The following is an 11,914-nucleotide window of genomic DNA, read 5'->3' on the forward strand; positions in this document are numbered from 1 at the left end:
TGCTCAATCTGCAGATTAAATACTTTGTTTCTTTTAAGAGTGTATCCTCCTTTGTGACATCTGCTCTGGCTCCTGTCCGTTCATTGAGGCTATATTCGCATTGATGACATAGAGAGGTGTGACTTTTCTCCCTCATTAACAATGTCTGATCGCCCCATGTTATTGATAGAGATATTGGAACTTGATAATGTAGAGACCTGAGGGCGAGAGCAGATCTATGCCATGTCACATCTCTAAGAAACACATTGATCTGGTCTCTTTTCACAATAATTGGAGCAATTTGCTGTGTGAGCTATTTCTCCTCATTTACCGTGATAAATTAGAACACTGGCACTGTGGACAGAACAGGCAGAGTGGCTTCGAACCGTCCAATCTGCCAAATTAGAGGTATTGAATCTGAATACAAATAAATTGTGTGTTTCTCACCCTCACATTCTCTCTCTCTCTCTCTCTCTCTCTCTCTCTGACCAGGTTTCAGACTGAGCTTAGCTATGACTTCCTGGAAGTGCACGACGGCCCCAACCTGCTCTCCCCTCTGATTGGCTCGTTCAACGGCACCCAGGTTCCTCAGTTCCTGTTCAGTAGCAGCAACTTCCTGTATCTGCTCTTCACCACCGATAACAGCCGGTCCAATAGTGGCTTCAAGATCTTCTACGAAGGTAAGAGTATCTGCATACTATTATTAACCTGTATTAACTACAAAACATATCACTAGGGCCTACAGATCAGTTGCAATGCAATGATAATGCATGATAATGCAATGCTTTTTCTCTAATTTTAAAGTATTAATCTGGGGGAGCAGGATAATTTTATTTGAATTTTAAACTGGAAGTGTCAAAGAAAGGAAAGAAACAGGGCACACATCCAAGTGGGTGCCAACTAATGACACCAGAGATCAAAAGCCACTTTTGATCATCTTCTTGTAAAATGTATATCGAGTAGTGTTTGTTAAACCGTGTCAGACAGCTATTGTCCGTGTCAGCGTAGTGTAGCAGATCGCTGGTACGAAAGTACTGTCGCTCGTGTTTATCGCATTGTCTAGGCTACCAGCCAAACTGTACATAGAATGAGCAAGAACATTACATTCACTGTGGGCTGAATTGTTACTATGAGAGGCGTGAACTCACTGAGCTTCTGGTGTGACTGACGCTCTCAGGCCGTGTTACTTCTCTGGCCAGCCCAAGCTATACTGTGAGGAGACACTTCTCCTCTTTCAAGGCCATCCCAAAAGTGAGATCAAAATAGGAAAAACACACAAACATATACTGGGAAAAGGGCTACTTTCTACTGATCTGAGCTATCTTTCTGGCTGTGGCTGTTTCGACCCGTTCCTTCTTTCCGGAAGAGAGAGTGGTGCTAGTCTGGCACACTTTACACTGCTTTTGGCCATGGGGGCATAAACCAAGGAAACAATACCGGAAACAAGTGCGCAAAAAAAACATCTTTGTTGCCGTTAGCTTGACGCGGCAAGATTACGTTAGCTAGAGCCTGATACAAAGAACAACAACACAAGTTGTAGTGTTTGTTAAACCGTGTAAGGATGTATAGTAGAGCCGACCGATATATCGGTCCACCGATATTATCGGCCGATATTGGCCGATAACCTATCGGTATCGGCCGATATGTTGGCCGATATGCAGATATTTTTTTATCTTGTATTTTTTAAGTCATAGACAACATGTTGTGTATATTTGATATTTTTTCTTAATTCAAGTTATATTTTATATTTGTTCTATTTGTGTTTTTGTATTTCTAGTTATTTATAATTATTAAATCCCCAGTTAAGTTTACTGTTTCATTGCATTGATGTCATTTTGGACAATTTTATTGATAAGCTGTAAAATATCCTGCCTACATTACATATCTCAAGTCATGTCAAGTCATATCTTTGTCAAGTGTTTGATATTTGAAGGATCATTGCAAAAACATGGTGTAATATAATGTGTATATTTAATAAAAGAATATCGGCCGATATATTGATATCGTAATTTTTTTACTCCCCAATATTGGTATCGGCATCGGCCTCAAAAATCCAGTATCGGTCGGGCTGTAGTATATAGAGTAGTGTTTGTTAAACCGTGTCAGGAGCAAAACTGTGTTGAGGGCCTGCTTTGAGTGGCTGACATGACAAGAGCACCCATCTTATTCTAACAGCTTGGCTGGTGTTTTAATGAGCCTGGCTTCCCAGGGTACATTCATTTGATTTAGGTCCTGGACTAAGAAACTAAAGAAGTCCACGGCTGACGTTTCAGCAAAGCTTTCTTCGGGGTGAGACCAAGGTCATCACTGCTAGTCTGAAGCTTGTGTTGGTAGAAATGTTCATAATCTCTAAATGAGTTGTATTACAGAGTGTTATAACTTCAGTACAAACAGACTTAAAGCTGGCTCTGATGTTAAAGTAGGTTACTAAATACAAGTCGATCGAGAATTGTTGCCGTTTCAGCAGTAGCTTTAAAACCTCGCTGTTAGCGAGGCCTGTTGTGTGAGAGGTTTGAGGATGGCTTCCAAGGGAAGATAAAGCCCACCTTAGGACATAAAATCACCGTTAGATCTTAATTAATGTAAGCTATCGCATAAATCTTGTGCCAAGCATAGACTTAATCTAGGTTTAGTGAAAACAGCTGAATGGAGAAAAATCCAAAACAAAGAAGTGATTCAGGACTTGAACTATAAACAAAGACAGAAGCTGAAGGAAGAAGATTTTTGCCGACAAAGAGCCCAGAGCAGGTTGCCAGGAGCCCTGATCCCAGAAAGACGATCTGCCCGGGTGATGCACCTCGCCTGCCGCCTCCTCTGCTGAGGTATGGACTTGTCCCAAATCACGCTCATTACTCGCGCTCCCCAGGGCCGCGAGCTCCCTCTGCTACCTGAACCCCTTCTTGCCCCTTTTGCTGCACTTTGTCGGGGGGCCGTGGCAGCTTGAAGGTTAGACAAGCTGAGCTTCCATGGAGGAAGGCTGGCTTCACAGCGTTCACACTGGGCTGGGAAAATTGGCGAGGAGAAGAGGACTGTTAGCTCTCAGCAGTATAGAAACAAACACACCGAATAGCTACTGTCTGGCTGAGAGCTGCCTGTTCTCGGGGGGATCTAAATGATCATGCATGGAGCGGTAGTCTTTGAAATATCAAAGAGAAAAGTATTCTGGATGTTAGAGTGATCCATTTCCACCATTGTTTGCACCAGCACCACTAGCCCTGTCACTCAGCCGTGACTCATAAAGCTTAATTTATACTTATTAGAAAGTGTCGCTCAGCACATGGTCGCAGACGAAAAAGAAAGCGTCGCTCATGGTGTTGCATTTATACTTCAGTGAATGTTCGCCTCGTTCAACGGTCACGTGACACCCGAACGCTATAGTGCTTCAGACAGCCACGGCAGGAATGGAATGCACAGTGAAACCACCTCGGAGGCAAGATGTAACGTACTTGACTGCAGCCGCATATAAACGACACACAACTCAACTCCTCTCGCACTGGGAAATGCACAATGTTCTTTGTGATTTTCACGAAGTCATACATCAAGGACAGGCTGATAAAAATAGCGGAGACACGTTCATTCATTTCAATCGAGTGAAAACCAAAACAAGGAAATCAAGCTTGTGCCGTCTATATAGCCAATCAGACTTGCTCGACACATCGTGACGTAGTCAGCGACACTAGACATTTCACTAGGTAGCAGACACTGCTCGCCGACACTTGAAAGTGTCGACTCAAGTCCTCATTTGGGTCGGCGACCGTTTCAAAAGTGTCGGCAGACGAAGCATAAACTTGGTTATTAGATCTGTATTATTGACTGAAAGTAGACCACAAGTGCCTTTTGTCTTATTATGTTTCACTCTCAAGTGCATTTCTCTTTTGTTGATGAGCCTATCGAAAAGCAATAACCGTACAATCATATTAGCTTCTTCCATTGCAATCTAGAATCTATTGCTCGAAGGCTTTGGGGAAATTCCCAGGGCAGTTCATTTGTAAAATTGGTCTTAGAAAATAGTGCTATTGTGAATTATGTTTTGAATTAACCAAGGCAGAGAAATTTTCCATCATTTCTTTTGTATGTAAAATATAAGCAGCATATCAATGCATAGATCGACCTGTAATCCAATCACATGTCTACATATTCTATTGATGTGGTTTTCTATAATGTCACTGATGGCCCTCTACTTTAAAGTCGAGCTGAACCCAAAAATGACTTTTCTTTTCTTTTAGTTCAAATACCTGGGTATGCAGTGCACCTATTTAATAATGTATGCAAAACAAATCACAACAATCTAATTTCTTTAGTTTTTCACACTTTTTCACATCAAAAGTTCATTTTTCAAGATTTCATTGATAACAGTAATGTACAGTTTGCTGACGTCACCTAGTACTATCAAATTTCTACCCCATTTCAACCAATCATATCACGACATGCAGCTGTCAATCAAATCTTCATTTCAGGATAATTTTCTCTTCCAAATGAAGGGGAAAATGGCATCTAGTGCCTGTCATCTGGCAGAGTTTCTAGCCCATAAACTAACTACTAACTTGAGCAATTATGCAAACTAAATCAAACGGTAATGTCTAACAGAACAATGCAAAGAAATGTAACTGGCTCGTTAAAACACGCATTTCAGGAATATTATTTACATTTATAACGATAATGGCGCGCGCCTCCGAGCCTGACAGCTTCCCTGGCTGTCAGGGGTCGTCTCTCGGAGATTCCAGGCGGGCGGGCAGCACCTATGGATCGGATTGTCCGCTCGCTCCGCACGAAGCAGCTGACTCCCTGGTACTCTGCGGATCCCACTCGCGTAGCACGACAACAGGCTGAATCCCACTCGATTTGGGGGTGGAACACGCCAGGATTGGCCAATGCCAAAGCCAGTCCTCAGAATTGTCAAATCAAATCATCGACATGTATATGGTCCGCCTCTCAATTTGTTTTCAGTGTCCGACGCTCGTGCTGGTGCATTCCGTTCCGGTTCACTTCTACTTGAAATGATATTTTTTGGGTTGAAAGGGATGAAGGGGATGAAAGACCCTTGTTGACTGGGGCTTCTTGGAATTCTTTATTTAATTCCAAATTCCTGCTGTGCCCTAAATTCCAGGACCAGCAGCAATGAATGCTCTATTTCTCTAACATTAATAAAAAAAAAATCTAATTACTTTTCTTTCAAAAAGAAAAAAGAAGAAGAAAGAAGAAAAAAGTGGTCTCTGGACTATTTTCAATTGAATCTAACCAACAATCTTCTTGGTAGGTTAACAGCTACGGTGGAGGGATGAACTTCTTATCTATTCTCATTTCCTATTTGTTTTGTTAGGTTAGGTTAAGTTTATTTGATATGGACATCACAGAGCATTGGAGATGTAACATACATGTATGCAGAGTAACCTGTCCACAGGCGACTCCTACACCAAAGTTGTTGTTGTGCCCTTTATTTAGCTCAGTGTATTTTTTATATATTTTTTATTTAATATTCTCCCATGCTGTATGTTTGTTGCTATGCTGTGTCAGTGTAGTGGCAGGATGCTACAGTGGAATCCGCTCATAGTGATCACATTTATAGTGATCAACCGCTTATATTGATCAAAAAGCTACGTCCCGAATCATTCCTATACACATGCTATTTAAAGAATTTGCTTATAGTGATCAATATTGCGCTTACAGTGATAATTTTTGGCCTTGTCCCAACTGTGAACAATGGGAAAAAAATTAAAAATACTGTTATTTTATTATTATTTTACTTACAAACTGCCAAACATGAGCCAACGAGATACAGCAGCGATACTCGGTGCATGTCTGTCTGTATATAGAGAGATCACTCTCTGTCTGTGGAGAGATGGCAGCGTCTCTGTCTACAGACTGCTTTGTTTGAAACAGCTGGAGGCCTAACTTACTGTATGGATTTTTAAAGTCAATAACATTCCTTTACTTTATATGAAATAAAGTAAAATAAAGAAAAAAAACAGTTATAATGATCATCCGCTTATAGAGATCAATTTGACCCATCCCAAGGTGATTACTAGAGGAGTGCACTGTACTAATGTTGTTAACTTTTCCTCTGTTCTGCTACTGTAACAGTGGCTGTGTTTACATTAGCTGACCCTTTTTTTCCATATTTTATTTTATAATTTTCAGAACATAGAAAACAAAAACAGGCTCAGACAAAAAAACAAAAACAAACAAAGTCTCTCCATATGTATAACTGAGACCATGTCTGTCAGCCACAGCTGAAAAGAAGGTGGAGAGGGGGACTTCCACTCCTTCAAAATGAGTCTCTTGGCGATAGTCATCCCCTGCGTCAGAGACTGTTGTATAGCCGTAGGGAGGAGCAGAGAGGATGAGCAGCTGAAGATGGCGAGCTCCGCCTCCGCCTGAAGGGTCACTTTATAAGCCTTAGAGTACCAATCAAATATTTTGGCCCAGAATCCAGACAGTGAAGGACAAAACCAAAAAGCATGGGACAATGTACCCTCTGACACCCGACACCTATCACATAGTGGTGAGACAGAAGGGTAGATCTTGTGCAACCTGGACTTTGAATAATGAAGACGATGAGTGACCTTAAATTGGATCAGTTGGTGTCTGCTGTTAGTAGCTGACCTATTTGCTGAGAATGTATTATTTGAAAATTTAGATTTGGTGTAGTTTATGTTTTATGCTTCATCTGGTCTTCTGGTAAAAGCCTTACCAGAGCACTTCGGTAATGGGTCAGTATAGTCTGCTATGAAATGTACAGTATTAACTTTGATGGTAAGTGTATACTTCACAAGACCTAGGGCCCTATCGTGGTAAAAGCGTTCATTTAGTTTAAATTAATGGGCGTTCCCAAGTCATCTGTCTCCGTGCCCCGCAAAATTTCTTAACCACCTGAATTATTCACAGGTATGGCCTGGCAATGCGTGGGTGTTACAACAATCAAACCAATCAGATTCCCGTCTCGCATTCCCTTTAACACAGTTTGCGAGATGCATGCTGTAATTCTCTCCATGCGTAATTTGGAGATCTCACAACAACCATCGCATGATATACCTGTTAAAACATCTGTGATTTGATGCAATTTGTGTTATTTTGTTGACTGGAAAATAGAAACGTGTTTGCACCGGGGGAAACTTTGATTGACAATAATATTGCAAGTAGGCAGCATGTCAGCTCTTGACACGTGATAAAAGTTTTTCAGTGAATAATAGTTGATTGCCTCACTCAATAATCTGCTGTTACCCAATTTTAGCAGCAGAATTTGATGTCCTGGCGTTTCTATTTTAATGGAACATCGTGCGTAATGACGTATCCAAAAGAAATTCCCCTGCACTGCACTGCACTGCACTGCACTGCGCAGCGCGAAGGATAATGGTGCACTCAAGCGCAGCGGGGTATTTTTGCGCTAAGAGCTGTTTGAGAGCTGCTTTTAGGTGCTCTTAAAATGACATGCACGCAAAGAATTTCCGGCATGCTGACGATAGCAGAAGGCAAGCATTTTGTGGGGACACGCCTGGTTTGGCATGGGGCACACACCCACACCTGTGTCTGCACTCAGGCAGACGATAGCATAAGACAAAGGGAAGATAGCATAAGAGGCGCGCAAACCGGTGCGTAAGCGATAGCGCCTGTACGACGATAGGGCCCCTAGAGTGTAACCTGCCCGTAGCCTGGTAAACCAGAGCTCACATTTCATTTTGTTCTACCAGACCGTCTGGCCTCAAGCCCTGGGAGGGCTTTCGCAGAAACTGCAAACCGTACGAGCCAATCAGCGACCCGCATCGTAGTTGACATCATAACCGGCCAATCAGGAACGCTACTGGGAAAACAGTAATAGCTGCCCCTTGCTTGTCCGCCTCGAGGAGTAACGTCAACGTTCATCAAGTTTAAACAGCCATAAAGTGCAATTATTGAGTTGTTATAGTGCAGAAATAGACTCAATAACAACAATTAAACAAGTACAGGAGTATCGCCGCAACAGCAGAGTTTCTTGCTGAAAATATGTTTTTGCCGTTGTCCCGAGTGGATTTGGGTTTGACTGGATCCAACGCTGATTGGCTGAAGGAGTTGTCTGTCAAGGCGAGTACACCCGCCCAACTTCCGCTCACTGAAAACACTGCGTGAAAGCTTGAGGCCAGACGGTCTGGTAGTTCACGTGACCGGCTGGTTTACCAGGCTAACCCACCCTGATCCCTGGCCAGTACGTTTCACTTTTAGCTGTTGCACTCTGCACCATGTTTCCAGTAGGCGTAACATTAGGATAGAAGTCATGATGCCACATCTGACTTGTGTTGTTAGAAGTCATCAGAATCAATGTAACTGTTTGAGAAATGTGTGTGCATGTTTCACTCAGTGTGTGGGGGTGTTAATGGGGCGCTGTTTGGAAGGGGGGGTTGGGGGGCAGGTTCTGTATTTAGTGATGCCATCTCTCGTTGCCCCTGCAGAAGGTGTTGTACATAAATCTTACATCATCAGTGTTGGGCAAGTTACTTGCTAAATGTAATATACTACATATTACTAGTTACTTTCATTTGAAAGTAATAAGTTATTTTACAAAATTACTGTCTGTGTAGAGTAACTCATTACTTATTACACTACTTTTCCATTACTTTCACCAAAACAAAAGCAGCAGCAGAATGACATCGCCGCCCCGGAAACAATCCTGAAAAATCATTTCAACTGCCTTGAAGTCAGTTTAAACAATGCAAAATTCTTCCTTTGTTACTGTCATCTATAGTGGTTATATGCATAAAAACAGACAGTTTGATTAGGAAATGATTGTATATCAATGTGCTTTGATTAAAAAAAATTAACTAAATTTGTAACTTGAGTTACTTGACAAAGTAACTGGTATAATATTACTGAAATCATATAAGTAATAAGTTATATTACTTAGTTACTTCTAAAAGTAATATATTACATGTAATATGTTACTTTTGTAATGAGTTACACCCAACACTGTACATCATATACTGTACCTTTAATAACACTCACGCTGGGCTCACAGCCGCTGATGCTAGACAGACCCCCCACAATGGACAGGATAGGATTTGGTTTCCAAAGCCTTTGCCTGGGTCAATCACCTGGACCCAGGTTTACTTCTTTGACAGCTACACCGCAGGCAGGAAAGGGTGATGGCTACAGTAGTTGCTCATACAGCTTTGCTTAATAAGCATTCAGAATGAGCATTTCTTTCTAAATGTATAATAATATGAAGCTGGAGCGATTCCCCGGGTAGGAGGGAGGCTTGTTCAAGAACAAGCAACCCTACTTGGAAGATGTCCAAAAAGCAGTCGTGGAAATGAGAAGGAAAAATGAGGCCATCTGTCTGCAGTGATGGAGAGAGAGGCAGTACCTCCTCTCACCACCTACTGCATCTACTGTTTGACCTTCTGCCAGTGGCCCATTTGGTTACATTAACACAGGGGAATAGCGGGGAAATGAAACCATGTTTTCTGTAATACCATTCTCGGAAGAACCGGTGGCTCTAACAAGGTTGGTGAGACAGAAACTGTCGAACATCACGGCAGCCAGACTCCGAATCATAAATTACTTCTATAAACAGACAGTGAAGTTTCCTTGAACGTCTCAAATGTCAGCTGTGCTATCATCATAATAGGGCAGGCGAGGCCATGCAGCAGATGAGCTGCGGGCGAGGCCGTGCAGTAGCCGAGGTGTGTATGCGAGCCCGCGCAGCGGGCAAGGTGCAGGGGCGACGATAGCAAGGCCGCGCAGCGGGCCAGCCTAGGTATTGATGCCTAGTTGTGTGAAATGCCTCCTTCTTTTTGTGCTGTATGTTTTGTCCGTTTTTAAAATTAAATTTAATTTTTTACTGTGTGAGCGGTGAGTGTGACTTATTAAGCTGAGCGGTGAGTGTGATTTATTAAAGTTGAAGTCAAAGTCAAGTCACTTTGGAAAACGCCAACTTTCTCGATTATGTATGTAACCAGTAACCTACCTTTGTTATGGTGATCATAATGACATCAAAGGCTCTGTCAGCATTTCTTTTTTGTATGAATGTGACCTAGAAATGGGATTTGCAAAAATAGAATTGCCATTTCACATTTCATGAATCCTGTAGAAGACTTTCTGTATGGCCGCACTGTATAAACAATTGAACATATAAAGGATAATTCTGTTTATTTTGAACCTGCGCCTTATTTTTCTATCTGATTATTTTCCTAGTTTTTGCCATCATGACGATTGAAAATTTGCCTCTATGACTAATCTGGCACCAGTACATGATGGATTTAGGTGCTCACATTAATTAGGGGTCCAAGCACGAAGTGCGTGGATCCCTATTGTATCTGTTCCGTTTATTAGGGGTCCAAGCACGAAGTGCGTGGATCCCTATTGTATCTGTTCCGTTTATTAGGGGTCCAAGCACGAAGTGCGTGGATCCCTATTGTATCTGTTCCGTTTATTATTATTATTAGGGGTCCAAGCACGAAGTGCGTGGATCCCTATTGTATCTGTTCCGTTTATTAGGGGTCCAAGCACGAAGTGCGTGGATCCCTATTGTATCTGTTCCGTTTATTAGGGGTCCAAGCACGAAGTGCGTGGATCCCTATTGTAATTGTTCCGTTTATTATTAGGGGTCCAAGCACGAAGTGCGTGGATCCCTATTGTATCTGTTCCGTTTATTATTATTATTCTTTTTTTTATTCTCCGCTAAAACAGTATGCACGGCAAAAACCGTAAGGGGTACAGTAGCCAGACTTTGCACATAGGTTGGAAATGTGCCCCACTACTCAGAGACAAAAAATTAGCCATATTGGCCAGATGGTGGCGCTATAACAGACCATTTCGCGTTATGGTCCATATCTTCTGAACCGTGAGGCGTAGAATCAAAATTCCACTTCGGCTGTATTCCCTGGATCAATACGCATCTATCCATATAGGCCACGCCCATTTGCGTGTGCCTAGATTTTCCGCCATCTTGGACTTTCTAAAAAAAAAAAAAACCGAACTCGTCCTAGGCCATTTGCCCAAATGAGCGCAAACTTTTTGTGTGTCATCTCTGGACTTCCCTGATTTAAAAACTTAGAAAGAATTTGGATACGTGAAACCGTCTTGAAATGATAAATGTTTAAACTTTTGTGTATTTACTTTTGTTCTTTTCCTGCCCTAAAAGTGTGTGGATCTCAGAAACCATACACCCCCCATCACCCAAACTTTCCACACAGGCTCATGACATCACCCACTACTCAGAGTAAAAAAATTACACCAATCCACCAGATGGTGGCGCTATAACAGCCAATTTCACGTTTGTCGGTCCATAACTTCTGAACTGCGAGCTGTAGAATCAAAATTCCACATCTACTGGTTTCCCTGGAGCATCATGTATCTAACCCACTAGGCCACCCCCATTTCTGTGTGGTAGATTTTCCGCCATTTTGAATTTGATCAAAAACCTACTTTTGCGAGCTCCTCCTAGACCGTTTGGCCAAATCACACAAAACTTTTTCTGGGTCATCTATGGACTACCCCGACCTAAGGTTAGTAAAGGATTTTGGATACGTGAAACCGTTTTGAAATGATAAATCTCGAAACTTTTAATGAAACACACGCCAACACTAAATTGCCCACAACTCATTAACCAGTCAATTACAACTACTGCTGCTACTACTGCTACCACTCCCACTACTACCAACACTACTACTACTACTATTACTACTTCTGCTACTATTACTACTACTACTACTACTACTACTGGAAGTTGGAATGTAGCATTTTGGGTGGGGTTAATGTGTTTTGGGGTTCTGCATCTGCTGTAGCATAATACATAGTTGGTTTAGATGTCACACAGTAATGCCCGATCCACAAAGACTTGACACCCACGTTTGAATAAAAACAAGTTTATGCCATAATAAGGTTATATCCGTGCCTTGTCATTGCTGTGGAAGGATGGTGTAGGGGTAAAGTAGCAGACACCAAAGCTGGAGGTCCTGGGTTC

At 42.1% G+C, this 11,914-nt stretch overlaps 1 protein-coding gene across 1 annotated transcript in view; it reads left to right on the forward strand.

Annotated features, from left to right (window-relative positions):
- Positions 1-11,914, forward strand: part of LOC310786958 (CUB and sushi domain-containing protein 3-like) — a gene marked incomplete at its 3' end in the record, with an annotated part of 313,431 nt that overhangs the window by 37,367 nt on the left and 264,150 nt on the right. The window contains exon 12 of the mRNA XM_083648289.1: positions 472-659. Within this exon, the coding sequence (XP_083504415.1) occupies positions 472-659 (188 nt within the window). The remainder of the gene's footprint in view (positions 1-471; positions 660-11,914) is intronic.

Source organism: Poromitra crassiceps, assembly GCF_964638095.1.
Source record: "Poromitra crassiceps genome assembly, chromosome: 12".
Lineage (NCBI taxonomy): Eukaryota > Metazoa > Chordata > Actinopteri > Beryciformes > Melamphaidae > Poromitra > Poromitra crassiceps.